General features: G+C 41.8%; 1 protein-coding gene across 1 annotated transcript in view; it reads right to left on the reverse strand.

Annotated features, from left to right (window-relative positions):
- Window positions 1-2,285: 2,285 nt before the first annotated feature.
- The window catches only part of LOC124568457 (piggyBac transposable element-derived protein 4-like), a 79,944-nt gene continuing 64,331 nt past the window's right edge, over window positions 2,286-17,898 (reverse strand). The window contains exon 4 of the mRNA XM_047131054.1: window positions 2,286-2,404. Within this exon, the coding sequence (XP_046987010.1) occupies window positions 2,286-2,404 (119 nt within the window). The remainder of the gene's footprint in view (window positions 2,405-17,898) is intronic.

A 17,898-nucleotide genomic window follows, 5' to 3' on the forward strand; every position in this document is an offset into this window, starting at 1 on the left:
GTTAAGGGAATCTGCTACCTAGGCAGTAAAATAAACAATGACGAATGAAGCAAGGAGGACATCAGAAGCAGACTAGCACTGGCAAAACCAGCATACCTTGCCGAGAGAAGTCTACTAGTATCAAACATAGGCCTTAATTTGAGGAAGAAATATCAGAGAATGTACGTTTTGAGCACAGCATTGTATGGTAGTGAAACATGGACTGTTGGAAAAACAGAGCAGAGAGAGTCGAAGCATTTGAAATGTGGTGCTATAAACGAATAATGAAAATTAGGTGTGCTGACAAGGTAAGGAAGAGGAGGCTCTGCGCAGAATCGGAGAAGAAAGGAATATGTGGAAAACACTGAAAAGGAGAAGGGACAGGATGGTAGGACATCAGAGAGTGACTTCCATGGTATTATAGGTAGCTGTAGAGGGCAAAAACTGTAGAGGAAGACAGATATTGGAAGACATTCAGCAGATAAATGAGGACGTAGGTTGAAAATGCTGCTCTGAGATGAAGAGATTGGCACAGGAGAGCTGATGACTTAAAAAAAAAAGCCGAATTTTCAGTTGATAAGTCAGTTCATTGTAGCCCTCCTATGTGAGGGGAACCTTTGTCATTTTCTAATTATCACTCCAAGTTTCGTGCGTTTTCTCATTTTAAGGATTTTCCTTACTTTTAATAATAAACTTTTGATAATACTTTAGTTGGTGGTTCCAGTACCTTTCCACTTCCCAACTAGCTCGGTGTCACTTTACCATCCCTTAAATATTGTCACGGTTTCTCACATGTAGTGTAAAATTTATGGCGTGCCTCCTCCACTAGAATCTTATTCTCAAATTATTCAGCTAATTTGCTAACATACACGGATCCTTATCTGGAAAGAGCTGTTGCGTCAAGCTGCAGATCTAAGCACCAGCAGTTGGAAACAGGAAAACAGGTTTGGTTACATCACCTCAAGTTCCGTCTGCTGTAAAGTGATCCTCTGGCCCGCCTATATAGATTTTCTTTTTCTGGGTCAAAACGATGGAACGCTGGCGGCATCCGTTCCACATCCTTTCGCCACCGTTCCCGTTCCCCCAGCTGTTGGAAACAGTTTTTCCTAAGTAGCACTTAACTTTCCCGTATTAAGTTATGGACGGGGTTTGATTTGAAATTGGCAATGTAAAATCGGTTTTCTGCGCCATACGGAATCTGTTATTGACAGATTATGGCTCTCAGCCAACTTAATAGAGTAGTGAGCAGACACTTTCGGGTGTTCAAACAAGATTCAAATGGCTCCGAGCACTATGGGACTCAACTGCAGCGGTCATCAGTCCCATAGAACTTAGAACTACTTAAACCTAACTAACCTAAGGACATCATACACATCCATGCCCGAGGCAGGATTCGAACCTGCGACCGTAGCGGTCACGCGGTTCCAGACTGCAGCGCCTAGAACCGCTCGGCTTCTAACAAGAAAAATGTCCAACGAAAATGTTCCAACACGAAAATGTACAAATTTCAGAGTTCAGAATAGAATTATCTCAAGGCTACTAAGATCATTGACTGTCTGGAAGTCAACACCAAGAGTAAGCAAAATATAGAAAATACAAAAAAAAAAGGTTCAAATGGCTCTGAGCACTGTGACTTAACTTCTGAGGTCATCAGTGGCCTAGAACTTAGAACTACTTAAACCTAACTAACCTAAGGACATCCATGCCCGAGGCAGGATTCGAACCTGCGACCGTAGCGGTCGCTCGGCTCCAGACTGAAGCGCCTAGAACCGGCCACTACGGCCGGCTAGAAAATACACTGTACCGTGTATCCTCGGTATTGAAAATACTTTGTCGTAATCCATTCAATCTCCACTGAAGTATGCCCTCTTAAATAGTTGCCTGTGAGTGCCCTTTCTGGTTCCAAGTACCTCGTTGACTACGTTACGGGAGTTCTTAAATCCACACGACAGCTCCTCTGTTGTAAGTACTCCGCAATACCACTATAAACAAATAATTAGAGGAAAAACAAGGACATTTGTTTCTGAACGATCACACAAGCATACATCCAGTTGAGATGAAATAGCAGTGAATCTGTCCAAGCCAAAAAGAAAATTCCATTAACGTTCACTTCCAAAAGTGAACAACGTTCAAGAGGAAAAGTCTGTTATCACACAGCTGCCCAAGCTATGGTGGTCCCTATCCGTTTGGGCGGTTTACTTTGGAAGGCAAATTCCGGACCGGTGGCAGCTTTCTTCTGACTTTCGCTAATATGAGCTTCAGCCTGCGTAGCTGACGCCCTCTGACTGAGGAAAGGTGGAGACAGACTACAGACTGCCAATGATAAACTGCTGGTTGTCAAGGAATCCTGAACACATAGCTCCACCGAAGATGAACTCTGCTGAACTCCCAATGAACTGTGCTGATGAACTCTCGCTGACACGTCCTGTTGCGAGAAGTAAAACAGTGTGGATAATCACACTGAATCAGCACGACGGCTGATGCTGCCAGCGATGACGTACGACGCGCTCATTGGCTATGCAATCAGCGTGATACAGTGTCTAGAACTGGTACACGTGACGAGACATGGCGAAATAGTGTTGTAGCCGCTGGTGGTATCTGGGTCCAACTGCCGAAATCCTAATCACTTTTGACCTCACCTCGATGTAGGGGTGCTGGCAATCAGCTACGACATAAGGGCGGTCTACACAGCAGGAGCAGCGATGTGGGATACAGCACCAAGGCAATGTGAAATTTTTTCTGGACATTCCACACTACGAGCATAGCACTCAATTTAATATTCAAACTGGCTGACTGCATCTTAATCCAGACCAATGGGTAAAGCGGAGTCCGGCAGTATGGACCATTATTTTTTTTTTTTTATTATTAGTAGATAATGCAAAAAGGTGGGAAATTAAGGAGATGGGACCTGGATAAACTGAAAGAACCAGAGGTTGTACAGAGTTTCAGGGAGAGCATAAGGGAACAATTGACAGGAATGGGGGAAAGAAATACAGTAGAAGAAGGATGGGTAGCTCTGAGGAATGAAATAATTAAGGCAGCTGAGGATCAAGTAGGCAAGAAGGAATACAAACGTCTCAAAAATGAGATCGACAGGAAGTGCAAAATGGCTAAGCAGGGATGGATAGAGGACAAATGTAAGGATGGAGAGGCTTATCTCACTAGGGGTAAGATAGATACTGCCTACAGGAAAATTTAAAAGACCTTTGGAGAAAAGAGAACCACTACCATGAATATCAAGAGCTCAGATGAAAACCCAGTTCTAAGCAAAGAAGGGAAAGCAGACAGGTGGAAGGAGTATATAGAGGGTCTATACAAGGGCGATGTACTTGAGGACAATATTATGGAAATGGAAGAGGATGTAGATGAAGATGAAATGGGAGATACGATACTGCGTGAAGAGTTTGACAGAGCACTGAGAGACCTGAGTCGAAACAAGGCCCCGGGAGTAGACAACATTCCATTAGAACTACTGACGGCCTTGGGAGAGCCACTCATGAAAAAACTCTACCATCTGGCGAGCAAGATCTATGAGACAGGCAAAATTCACTCAGATTTCAAGAAGAATATAATAATTCCAATCCCAAAGAAAGCAGGTGTTGACAGATGTGGAAATTACGAACTATCAGTTTAATAAGTCACAGCTGCAAAATACTAACACGAATTCTTTACAGACAAATGGAAAAACTGGTAGAATCCGACCTCGGGGAAGATCAGTTTCGATTCCGTAGAAATGTTGGAACACGTGAGGCAATACTGACCCTACGATTTATCTTAGGAGAAAGAGTAAGGAAAGGCAAACCTACATCTCTAGCATTTGTAGATTTAGAGAAAGCTTTTAACAATGTTGACTGGAATACTCTCTTTCAAATTCTGAAGGTGGAAGGGGTAAAATACAGGGAGCGAAAGGCTATTTACAATTTGTACAGAAACCAGATGGCAGGTATAAGAGTCGAGGGGTATGAAAGGGAAGCAGTGGTTGGGAAGGGAGTGAGACAGGGTTGTAGCCTCTCCCCAATGTTATTCAATCTGTGTATTGAGCAAGCAGTAAAGGAAACAAAAGAAAAATTCGGAGTAGGTATTAAAATCCGTGGAGAAGAAATAAAACTTTGAGGTTCGCCGATGACATTGTAATTCTGTCAGAGACAGCAAAGGACTTGGAAGAGCAATTGAACGGAATGGACAGTGTCTTGAAAGGAGGATATAAGATGAACATCAACAAAAGCAAAACGAGGATAATGCAATGTAGTCGAATTGGGTGATGCTGAGGGAATTAGATTAGGAAATGAGACACTTAAAGTAGTAAAGGAGTTTTGCTATTTGGGGATCAAAATAACCGATGATGGTCGAAGTAGAGAGGATATAAAATGTAGACTGACAATGGCAAGAAATTTGTTAACATCGAGTATAGATTTAAGTGTCAGGAAGTCGCTTCTGAAAGTATTTGTATGGAGTGTAGCCATGTAAGGAAGTGAAACATGGACGATAAATAGTTTGGACAAGGAGAGAATAGAAGCTTTCGAAATGTGGTGCTACTGAAGAATGCTGAATATTAGATGGGTAGATCACATAACTGACGAGGAAGTATTGAATAGAATTGGGGAGAAGAGGAGTTTGTGGCATAACTTGACAAGAAGAAGGGACCGGTTGGTGGGACATGTTCTGAGGCATCAAGGGAGCACAAATTTAGCATTGGAGGGCAGCGTGGAGGGTAAAAATCGTAGAGGGACACCAAGAGACGAATACACTAAGCAGATTCAGACGGATGTAGGTTGCAGTAAGTACTGGGAGATGAAGAAGCTTGCACAGGATAGAGTAGCATGGAGGGCTGCATCAAATCACTCTCAGGACTGAAGACCAAAACAACAGATAATGCACAGATATTTTGGGGCACTATGTTTGTGCTTGAGATAGACATTTATTGATGGTAACAGTAATGCTGTTAAACATGATGGAGCTCATCACTAGTTACTAACATGAACAGTGCTAGTAATATTTTGATAAGGAAAACTTTCCTGTGGTGTAGTTGATATCCTAGCAAAATCAGTTAGTTGACTTCAAAAACATTGCCTTCAGCTTTCGATGGCGTCAAAGTGGCATCTGTGTGTGTGTGTGTGTGTGTGTGTGTGTGTGTGTGTGTTCCCTTCAAATTCAGGGGTGTAGCTCTGTCACTGATACAAAGGTCATTTCAGAACCTATAAGTTAATAGTAATTACGATCTCTTTACGAGGTTCCGCAGAAGGTCTTCGAACTGCGTTTCAACTCTCAAGTTCTCTAGACAGTTTGTTGTCTCATTTGGAAGCAGAAACATGATTCATAAGAATGTTCTCGAGTACATAACTGCATCTTTCTATGCTGGAGAAGGGTCTGGTAACACTTCCTCAACAGTCGGTTTCATGGCTCTGGTTCCTATTTGTCTGTACAGTACTTCATACTCCAGGTATGATTTGCTTTCTCCAGTACTATGAGCGAAATGTAACTTACATGTAAAAAGATGACTGACTCGCCATGTTGCCGCCACTACTACCAGATACGCAAGAAACTATATAAGAGAGTCATGTGACGTTTTAGCATTTTATATATCCATAAAAAGATCTGAATATTGTAGATACCGCCGAGCATGGTACTCTAGCGGTAAAGCGCGTTCCCGGAAACACAGATGTCGCAGTATCGAATCCCGCTCGGACCACGGAAATTTTCAGTCTTCCTTTAACCTAGAATTCACCTCTCAGTGCCATGATCGACATTTTGTTATAACTCTACTTTAAACTGTAGGACCCCTTTCTCTGGTGGGATAACTGATATGCAAGTCGCCGAACTGACTTAGGACTGAAACACCTGCACACGGCCAGTGAGCCACATAAATTATATTTTCTTCTAAATACCATAGTTGTAAATAGTGTGAAATACTTTCCCTATTCTTGCAGTTCCCAGCAGTGCACAAAATATACCGTATGACCTTTCTTGAGAAAGTTCGTTATGTATTTCTCTTTTTTTGCCATTAATAAATTCAAGTAGTATCATTGCCAGTTCCATATTACTGATACAATATTTGGCTCCTTTTAAGATAGCCCGTCACCCATAAGATTTTCGCCAATCAGTATACGCCATTGTCACTGCCTGACGTCGTTTATCTGTAGTGACACGTTCCATGCAAGTTTATTGTGAATCAGTTTCGCCATCAAACCTTCTGACAAATCATAAAAGTGTGAGGAACATATTGTTAAACACCTGATCTGTTTTCTGTTTAAAATTTTCATTTCCAGTTATATCAGATTCTAGATCCGTGTATATGATCTTTAACATTTTGATGTGTATTACTTACGACAGGTAATAGTACTGCCGGCAGGCGTGTAGGACAGTTCTGCATCATCACCTGCCGAACAAACATGTGCCTATGCAATATCATACAATCTTTGCGACTGGATTGAGGGGTTCCTAGCAAATAAAAGACGTCACGCCATTGGTAACGGACATAAATCTTTAAACACAAGAGCGACTTCGAGCGTTCCACAAGGAAGTGTTGCAGGACGATTGCTATTAACTACACGTCGTGCAACGGGTATAAGCGCACATATTTTTTAGTGTGTCGATCGTCTTTTCTTTTTGTTGAACAGACGTCCCTCAAAAATATAATTTATTGTCTGACGTTTTCTTCACAGTCGTAACAGCACCACTAAGTGGACCAAACCTGTCGATATAGACTGATCATACTGCATCCACGTGTCCAGATTTTAGCACCTGACCTGCTGCCCAGGGGAAAGTAAGCATTAATGGCTTGCTTTTACCACCTGTACTAGGAGGTACTAACAAACCTAAAAACATACGACTTGTAATCGAACGATTAGTCTGAAAATGACGTAACTACTGATGTAGTGTTATCCAGTACACCGTTCTCAGACACCAGTTGAAATACCTGAGCTTCTACCCGTTACTCACCTTATACACAAACGGACAATGTCGGAGGCTCCATGAGGCCGGTCGTGGAATATGCTGCGTTATACAGGGAAGTCGCAACACTAGAAAATAGTAAGCGACATGCAGAAATGCCGTTATTGACAACTGACCCTCAAGACGAACAAACGTACCGTATTGCGCATAAATAGGAGGAAATATCCATTGTTACATGATGTGAGGAGTACGCACACGACCGACAGCATAAAACTAATCGTACAAAGATAGATATCAGACTGTCTAGCCAACCCACAATGGAGATAGCTTACAACACTCTTGATCGACCGCTAATTGAATGTTACTCGTCAGTTTTTAACCCGTACCAACAGAGTCTGATAGAAGAAACGGAGAGAATTGCCGGAAGAGAAGCGAGTTTCTTCACAGTTCCGATTAGTAAGTGGAAAAGGGTCGCAGATGTGCTCATCAAGTTCCAGTAGCACACGTCATGAGGCGTTGTGTTTCACCGTATAGTTTACCGTTATAATTGCGTGACTGTACTTTCCTAGACGAGTGAAGCAATATATTGTTTCCCTCTAAGTGTACAAGGTGCCCAAGGAGGAAGGGCCAACATTCAGGGAAGTGACAGGTACGATCATTGGAAGCAAAACACTTCATATGTATATGTTCCCTATTCCGAATGATTTACTAGACAGAACACATTTAATGTACATTGTTTCACATTTTCTATATTACTGAGTACAATGTCAAGTTTACACATGTACAACAGTTAGCAAACATTGCATCACGCGTAACACAAAGTATCAATTGAAAACTACGTATTTGTAACACATTCACCTGTAAGCATTGTCGTACATGCCACATTTCAGACGCTGAACAATTCACAATATATGTTCGACTACCCCACTTTCAGCTTCAGTGCAATTGTGCACTCTTGGAAGAACATGTGCTGCTTGTCTGAATACTTTTGCACGTCCCTTAACGAGGGCAGCAGTGTCCACGGTGCAACCAAACAGTTCATCTCGCGTGTTTATCTTTCGTCTGTACATCTCAGACTTCATCCAACTCCACAAACAGAAATATAATTGCGTAAGGTCTGGCGATCCTGGTGGCCAGTTGCTTGCACTACCACGACCAATCTAGCAATTAGGGTAAGTGCGGTTGGGATGTTCCCTCACACGTCTGATAACATTTGAAGCGGCTCCGTCATGCTGGAAGGGTATTGGAGGCCCCGTGCACAAAGGAACGTCGTCAAGATGTTCAACAAACGAATTTTGCAAAAGATGTCCTGTCGTTCACTCTTCTAAAATGAGTAGACATGTTATCGATCATGCCGCACCAATCGTTGATTGAAAAACGAACTTGGAAATTGGTTTCCATTGTAGCGTGTGAATTTTTCTGCTACCTTCGATGATAATTATGTGTGTTGTTGATTCCATTCCGTGCAAACGTGGCTTCGTCAGGGAATAGCATTAATGAAAGCAAAAGACGGATTTCTAACCAGCGGCGAGTTTCAAGCCGTGTGAAATTGTCGCCAATGTGAAGACTGTGGAAGCGCTATAGGTGAAATTGGTAAAAGTTTTCCACCTGTAATGTTCGCCGTTCACATGCTCGTGGGACGCTGACGCCTTCAGAAAGTGGAAGTGTGCTGGTAGTGGGAGCAGGTTGCTTCAGTTCAGTAATGTGCTACTGTTCCTGCACAGGTTGTTGAACTAACAAGTTGAGATGGAATGTGGGTCTGTATCACACAGCGTGCTGGAAACTCTGATAGGCACCCTGCGATCAGGAACTTGTCGAGTGGGAAAGCACCGACGATACTGTTCCACGGCAGCAGGAGCACTACCATCGAATATTCATCATTAGTGTAGATGTGGTGCGTTTTCGCCATCGCGTCTACTATTGTAGCTACCCAATGCTTTTCTCCGATGCACTCTCAATACCTCGCACGAGGTAGGTTGGGCTAAAACAAAACGTTGTTTAGGTAAGACGCGTACCTTCGCGTCACTAGCCCAAAAAAAAATTGTGGAAGTACATTACATGTGTTCTATCTCGTAAAAGATACGGAATAGGGTATATGTCCATATGAAGACTTTTGCTTCAAATGAACGTTCCTGTCGTCCCCCTGATGACTGATCATTCCTGCTGAGACATCCTCGACGTAGCTAGAAATCCACGAAGGAAAATTAGAGAGATTTGAATTCACACGGGAGCCTCCCAGCGAACGTTTTCACGGGCACCATTCGCAACTGTAGCAGCAAAAGCAAGACAGTGACTGTGGTGCACAGCATGTCATCCGCGACACACCGTAAGACAGATAGTAGAATGTGGTTGTCAATGTAGACGCAGTAAATTTTTCTTGAAAATGTTATTTAGCTATTTGCACATACAGGAAACGTTTTCGCAGTTACCAATATGAACCATCATCGAACGTATATTAGAGTGAAACTTTGTGCCGTACCGGCACTCGAAGCCGGATTTCTCGCTTTAGACGAACGGTCACTTTAACCGCTTTGGCTATCCGAGCACGAAGCCTGCATATGTCGTCGTTCACATTCCACAATCTGCACTCATCCGTTAAATATACTACTGGCCATTAAAATTGCTACACCACAAAGATGACGTGTTACAGACGCGAAATTTAACCGACAGAAAGAAGATGCTGTGATATGCAAATGATTAGCTTTTCAGAGAATTCACACAAGGTTGGCGCCGGTGGCGACACCTAAAACGTGCTGACATGAGGAAAGTTTCCAACCCATTTCTCATACACAAACAGCAGTTGACCGGCGTTGCCTGGTGAAACGTCGTTGTGATACCTCGTATAAGGAGGAGAAATGCGTACCATCACGTTTCCGACTTTGATAAAGATCGGATTGTAGCCTATCGCGACTGCGGTTTATCGTATCGCGACATTGCTGCTCGCGTTGGTCGAGATCAAATGACTGTTAGCAGAACATGGAATCGTTGGGTTGAGGAGGGTAATACGGAACGCCGTGCTGGATCTCAATGGTCTCGTATCTTAACTGCATGGCTGTAACGGATCGTGCAGCCACGTATCGATCCCTGAGTCAACAGATGGGGACGTTTGCAAGACAACAACCATCTGCACGAACAGTTCGACGACGTTTGCAGCAGCATGGACTATCAACTCGGAGACCATGGCTGCGGTTACCCTTGACGCTGCATCACAAATAGGAGCGCCTGCGATGGTGTACTCAACGACAAACCTGGGTGCACGAATGGCAAAACGTCATTTTTTCGGATGAATCCAGGTTCTGTTTACAGCATCATGATGGTCGCATCCGTGTTTGGCTACATCGCGGTGAACGCACATTGGAAGCGTGTATTCGTTATCGCCATACTGGCGCATCGCCCGGCGTGACGGTATCGGGTGCCACTCGTTACACGTCTCGGTCACCTCTTGTTCGCATTGACGGCACTTTGAACAGTGGACGTTACATTTCAGATGTGTTACGACCCGTGGCTCTACCCTTCATTCGATCCCTGCGAAACCCTACATTTCAGCAGGATAATACACGACCGCATGTTGCAGGTCCTGTACGGGCCTTTGTGTATACAGAAAATGTTCGACTGCTGCCCTGGCCAGCACATTCTCCAGATCTCTCACCAATTGAAAACGTCTGGTCAATGGTGGCCGAGCAACTGGCTCGTCACAATACGCCAGTCACTATTCTTGATGAACTGTGGTATCGTGTTGAAGCTGCATGGGCTGCTGTACCTGTACACGCCATCCATGCTGTGTTTGACTCAATGCCCAGGCGTATCAAGGCCGCTATTACGGCCAGAGGTGGTTGTTCTGGGTACTGATTTCTCAGGATCAATGCACCGAAATTGCATGAAAATGTAATCACATGTCAGTTCTAGTATAATATATTTGTCCAATGAATATCCATTTATCATCTGCATTTCTTCTTGGTGTAGCAATTTTAATGGCCGGTAGTGTATGTCCAGGAAGGTGATATTCATTGAGAGTCCAGGGCCTGGCATTGGAGAATAAATGCGAAGTAGCAGTACCTGTGTTATTAAGAAGCACGATGCAATGTTCATTCGGATGCATGCACGTCCGGAGGAATATTACTTCGTACTTCTTAATGACAAAGGCACTGCCATTTCGTATTCGCAAATACTTTCCTTTAATCTATATTTCTACTGCCGTCTGCTGGGCCAAAAACAGAAATGCAGACCACCGGAGCGGGCAGAGTTCCTCGTCTGAATTTATCACTCCGAGCTGCGAGCCAGGCCTGCGCACCGGAAGACAGGTTTGCCTGGGGAGAGCTTCGCGGCGCCTCACCGCAGGCGGTGCTCTGCGGCCGCCGGATGGCCAGCCAAGCACAGCCGACACACGCTCGCATTTTTTTTTCCTTTCCTCTCCGCCTACGCAGTAGACCTGCACTGCATATGGACATTAATCTGCGGTACGGGACAAAACTGTGATATTTCGCTAAACGTGAAAACGAATTCTCGGGGACTGGAAGTAGTGGAAAAAAGAATTCGAGTCGGCCTGTCACGTCGTACCGCTTAAAAAAAAAGTACAAAAAAAGGAGAGGAAATTCCTGGGCGTTTAGAGGCTACAGCACGAATTCCGCGAACTACACGTAGCGAATCTCACTGCTGTCGTCTGCTCTATTCCGTATTTTATCTCTTTGATCTCTGGATTTATTTACACCCATCTCCATGTCTGTGGGTACACTGATGTTACGATTGAGACTGCAGTCCCTCCTCGCTCTTTTAATTTTACCTTTTAGTCCCACAATCAAACCGGCGATCCGGTATATACACAATGTGATCAAAAGTATTCGCACACCCGTCTGTAATGCGGTTTCACTAGAGGCGGACACGCCAGCATAAAAGGAGGCGGGGAGCACTGTGTTGCCAGCAGAAAAGTAGAAAAAGCAGAAGAGGTGGGACGGGATGTCACGTATTTTCTTTTTCTGACACATGAAAGTGAGAGAAATGTTTAAATTTTGATAAAAATACGTAATGCGTGAATTTGTCTCCGGAAAGGCACGTTACAAAACGGTTCGGTGCGCTTAGTAATGTTACACACATCGAGATCCAATCAAACTTTCTACCCTACGGAATTGCTGTCATTTAGATTGTTAAACCAGAGTACAGATCTCAATGGAAATCCAGTTCTAAGCAAAGAAGGGAAAGCAGAAAGGTGGAAGGAGTATATAGAGAGACTATACAAGGGCAATATTATGCAAATGGACAATATTATGGAAATGGAAGAGAATGTAGGTGAAGATGAAATAGGAGATATGATACTGCGTGAAGAGTTTGACGGAGCACTGAAAGACCTTAGTCGAAACAAGGCCCCGGGAGTCAACAACATTCCATTAGAACTACTGACAGCCTTGGGAGAACCAGGCCTAACAAAACTCTACCATCTAGTAAGCAAGATGTATGAGACAGGCGAAATACCCTCAGACTTCAAGAAGAAAGCAGGTGTTGCCGTGTAATATCTCTTTATATTCGATGAATTATTCTGATACAGTTCTACCCTTGAACGACGTTTACAAATTTTCTATCTTCATACTCGCAGAATCCATGCGCAAAATAGTTTCATACAATAGCTATGCCATGAGCGCATAAGTATTCTTTGTAGTACTCTCTCTGGTGGTTGTTAGAAAAAAAAGCTTCCGAGATTGTCTTCGTGCCGATTAGCCTGAGCTTTGTTTGAAGAACTGTAATCTGATTATTGGGATTTATGACAGAAGATAACTGATACGAAGTTGTACGATTAAAAGTGAAAAATATATATATATATATATATATATATATATATATATATATATATATATATATATATGGCTCTTTCAGACAAAAGATTAGCAGACTGCCGCAAAGCTCGAGCCTGCAGAGAAGAAGAATCATCGCCTGATTTCATTCTAACAAGTAAAATTTCAGAATCATTTTGAGTGACTGAGCTATGACTGTGTTTCCTATCATGAACGACTGATTGCTCGAACGAATTGAGAGCTACAGAATTACGTAGAAAAGAAGGAAAAAAATTACAGTGGCGCCAGTGTGACAGGACTCTCTGTGATTGTTATATAATATATGTATTTTTTGTTTCATGAAAACCAACGAGAACGAGAAGTAACTAATCTGAAGAGAGTTTCGGTGCCCATAGTAAAAGATTGCTGATACCAAGAAACGGTTTCAACTATTGGACAACACCGAGACTACAGAACAAGGCCAGAGAAATCTAATTTTTTTATCCTGTAGTTAAAATAGTTTGAAATCAATTTAGAAAGAACTTTTTTCCAGATAGTAGTTAGATTGTAGAACTGTATATTGTGTGATTTTTCGGATCTGGACATTGAACTTTATACCATCTGTGAAGTAATTTGAAAGTTAAGTGTGCCTACGACAGTAAATTTGAAACTGTATTTAGTGATTAGAACCTGATATTGACAGTTATTTAATGGTATTGACTAGAGCGGCATTTAAAATGTCATTGAATCAGCAACGAGAAGTGCAACAGCCTTCAGCTGTTTGCGCAGGAGCAGAGGCCACGGATAGCAATTCTGAGACTGTTGTGGCTAGCGGTAGCAATATAAATAATCCCGCTGGTTCAGAAAACATTCATACAACAGCTGATCAGACTGTTGTTGACACATTAGTTGTTATTATGCAACAGTTGTCTCTATTAGCCGAAGGCCAAGCGGAGGTAAAACGAGACTTATCCGTTATACAAAATGAACTCCAAAATCAATTAGCCGAAAATCAAACAGAATTACAAAATCAGTTAAGAGCCGCCTTTACCGAATTAGACCAGAGATTAAATACCCAGACACAGGAAATAAAAGAACAGGCAGAAAGGACCGAACAGAATCTTATTGCTCAAATTGAGCGGGTCCGCCAACAATGCCAAGAAAACAATAGTAAGTTAAAAGCGGAACTAACCGAATATGTATCCGTCAAAATTGACACGATACAAAAACAAGTAGAACTGTTTCCTCAAGTAATACAAGCTCAAGAGGACATACAGTGTTCCGTAGCTATGATACCAGAAATTACAGAATCCCAAGATAATCTAAAGAAGCAATTTGACGAAGTGAAGGAAAAGCAGGAGACAGTGGAACATAGAATGAATGTACTTGCGGGAAAGTTTTCAGAAATGACATTAGAGCGCCAAAATTTTCCTTCGGAAACCATAGAAGAAACTGTGAAAGTAGCTTTACAGTCAATTTCAGAGAGTTCCGAGGAGAATTTTTTCAACAAAGGGTTAAAGGAAGTTCGAGAACAACTTGGCGAAGAATTCTCGCGTAGGAAAGAAAATATCGAAAGATCACTAAATCTCTCGCAGGAGGATTTAGAAACAGCGAGAAGTAGGAAACATCTCAATCTGCGCGTGAAATTCCGTCCACGTCAAGATCCGATGTAGACAGAACTGGAACGTCACAAGTTAGATTCGATATAACGGATAGCCACAGGGAAGAGTACGAACAGGATGATTTTTGGAATCGTAGTACCGTTGAGGAAAAGATGATTAAACAGAGACAATTTCAAATCTTTAACCCTGACAAAAAGAATGTTCACCCTGTAGTCTTTATTCGAAGTTTCAGAGGGAATGGCAAAAGATTAGTTTTGTATCTGGATATATACAATGATCAGGAGCACTGTGGGCATCCGAACAAACATCTTCTTGTAAATGTTACAACGAATTTGAGCAGGCTTTTCTAGCAAAATGTTGGTCTGCTGGAATACAAGAAAGACTTAGACAGGAAGTATTATATCCTGAGCCTTTCTCATTTTCTAGAGGATCTCTAAAGAGATATTTTGAGAAACACATTAATAAATCTTTGTATTGGGATGTACCGATTCCTTTGCCGGATATACTTAGAATACTCAAGTCCAGACTACCCACCAGTATAAGGAATCAGCTGTTATATATAAATGATAAGGATATAGACTCATTTATGACTACGCTTGATCGTATTGATATAATTGAGGAGGACAATAAAAGGGCAAGAGAAATGTCTATCAAAGAAGAGCAATAGAAGCGAATCCGAGCTGCAACTCGAGTGGGAATGGCAGTAATGGTAGCAGTAACAATAATCATAACCAACTACACTCTCCGAGGAGACTTAGCAATGGACAAATTGCAAACAATAATTATTACCATAATGGAAACTTTAGTAATGGTGCAGCGAGGGGCTATTTTAGGATCAGTAGGAATTTTAATCGATATAATCCAATGTATGGCAACACAGGACAGTTCTACCAACACCAGCAGAATAACAACAATAATTACACGAATCAAGCACGACAACATAGACAGAATTCACCACAACAACCGATAATCACTGAAGTAGCTGAAGAGACAAATACCAATCGGACCAACAATCAGTCAAACTAAACATGACCGCATCGTGCCCCGGAGGAGCGGTCAGGGGATGTGTTAGGGGCGAAACAGTAAAATTACAATTGTTAAGATATAATGATGGTGAGCTGTTGACTGAAGAGTTAACAAAGGATTTAATAACGTGTCATAATGACAGATCGAGTGTTCCGGTATCGGAAGTATTTGTTGAAATAGAGGAAGTTCCAACGAATGTGATATTAGACACCGCCGCTTCCGCCAATGTCATCTCAGGCTCTCTTTTTAGAAGAATTATTAGGAAGAAGAAGGTACCAGTTTTGCCGGTACAGAACCGCAAAATTATCGGAGCTGTTGGAGCACGCTCTCCCAATGTCAAAATACAAACGCAATTAGAGATGCAAATGGGAAATGTAGCGATAAAATGCACGTTCCTTGTAGTGGAGAAGTTATTAGTCGACTGTATTCTTGGTATTGGGAGTATGCAGGAGTACGATTGTCAGATTGATTGCTTGGAAGAACTAGTTAAATTTAGATTAAATGGAGAAGAGATAGCACTGGATTTAAATAGAAAGGAAACTGTGCATGAGAAATATAATTCAATTAATTGACACTAGAAACGGTCGTTGGAAGGAGCTTTCAAAGGATTTGATACAACAGGAGGACTTTAACCAAACAACAATGATAAAAGCTAGTGAATCAAATCAGCTTACTGGAGAACAAAGGCAGCAGCTTCATTATTTGTTAGAGGCATACGAAGAGATTTTTGATGAGAAACCAGGAATTATTAAAGGGTATATTTGTCACCTACAAGTGAAGCCACATAAGACTTACACGCACTATCCGATCCCCTGGCGTTTAAAACAATCCGTTCAAAGGGAGATAAATAGAATGTTAGAATGGAACTTGATTGAGCCATCAACTAGTCCATATTGTTCTCCGCTCTTAGTCGTCCCAAAACCTGGCGGTAACGTTAGATTAGTTCTGGATGCGAGAGAGATTAATAAAGAACTCATCCGGAAAATATAGATGAATTAATTCAAAATTTCCAGGATGTTTCGTACTTAACTAGTGCTGATTTGAGAAGTTCGTACTGGCAGGTCCAAATGGATGAAGAATCTAGGAAATGTACCGCATTTATCTATGCTGGGAGAAGTTACCAATTTAGAGTTGTCCCGTTCGGACTTAATATTAGTGCCGGAATATTTATTTCAGCGCTGGATTATGTTCTTGGACCAGAATTGCGTAGTCGTATAACTGTGTTTGTTGACGACTTATTAATAGCCACGAAAACATGGGAAGAGCATTTGCATATTTTGGAAAGGATTTTTGCTGTTTTCAAGAAAACCGGAATTACAGTAAACTTACAAAAGTCTCATTTTGCTTTACCACAAATTAAGTTCTTAGGAATTATGATAGATGCGAAAGGTATCCTGCCTACCGAGAAGAAGGCAAAGTGCAATTCGAAATTTTCAATCACCACGGAATAAAAGACAGCTGAAGGGGTTTATAGGTATGGCATCGTTCTTCCATCGTTTCATAAAGACTCTAGCCATGAATTCTGAGGCATTAAACCGGCTTCTACGGAAGGATATGCCATGGCAATGGACTGAAGAATGTGAACTAGCTTTTCGAGACATTAAAGACCTACTCGTTAACGCATCCTTATTATATCACCCTGACATGAAATGTGAGTTCTGTCTGTCCACGGATTCATCGAATGTTGGATTAGGTGCTTGTCTCTTCCAAATAAGGAAAATAAAAGGGGTACCAACATTCTGTCCGATAGCATTTGCTAGTCGAGTGTTAGCGCCCTGTGAAAGAGCCTATACGACCACAGAACTTGAAGCACTTGCGGTTATCTGGGCATTCAAGAAGTTTAACTATTATTTATATGGTTCGAAAACGATTGTGTATTGTGACCATCACTCACTAATCTTTTTGCAAACATGTAAATTATTACATCCTAGACTGTCACGTTGGACAATGTCACTTCAACAGTACCAATTTAAAATTATTCATGTGTGTGGCAAAGAAAATATTATTGCGGATGCACTGTCAAGATCCCCAGAAGGTTTAACACCGGAAATAGAATCAGTAAATACTTCGGATTTTCCAGTATTACTGATGCAGGACAATATCTACAAGACTTATTATGTACATCTTTGTAGAGATATGGGAAATTTACAACGAAAAGACCCTCAATGGAAGAAGATAATTCAGCTAAAGGAACAACAAAATTCAAGGGCTAGTTTAGATCATTATAAATTAGTAAATGGAGTATTATTCTTCAGATGTGGGAAGGACAACAATCCACGGTGGTGTGTATGTATCCCGAAGGAATATGAGGAAAAATTAATTTGGTTAACCCATTTATCATGGGGACATTTTGGTGTAATTAAATGTGCCAATAAAATAGGAGCATACTGTTATTTTCCGAATATTCGGAGAAAAGTGCACCAAACAATACAAAACTGTTTACTCTGTCAAAAGGCAAAACCGGATAATAGAGGTAGTAAACATGTTCTGCATTCAATTATTCCACGAGAGCCAAGGGCGTTAATTTCGTGTGAAATCTGCGGCCCTCTCCCACGATCAAGAGGAGGAGTCAAACTTATTGTTGGATTCTTTGACGTGTTTACAAAATATGTAAAACT

Source organism: Schistocerca americana, chromosome 1, assembly GCF_021461395.2.
Source record: "Schistocerca americana isolate TAMUIC-IGC-003095 chromosome 1, iqSchAmer2.1, whole genome shotgun sequence".
NCBI classification, from domain to species: Eukaryota; Metazoa; Arthropoda; class Insecta; order Orthoptera; family Acrididae; genus Schistocerca; species Schistocerca americana.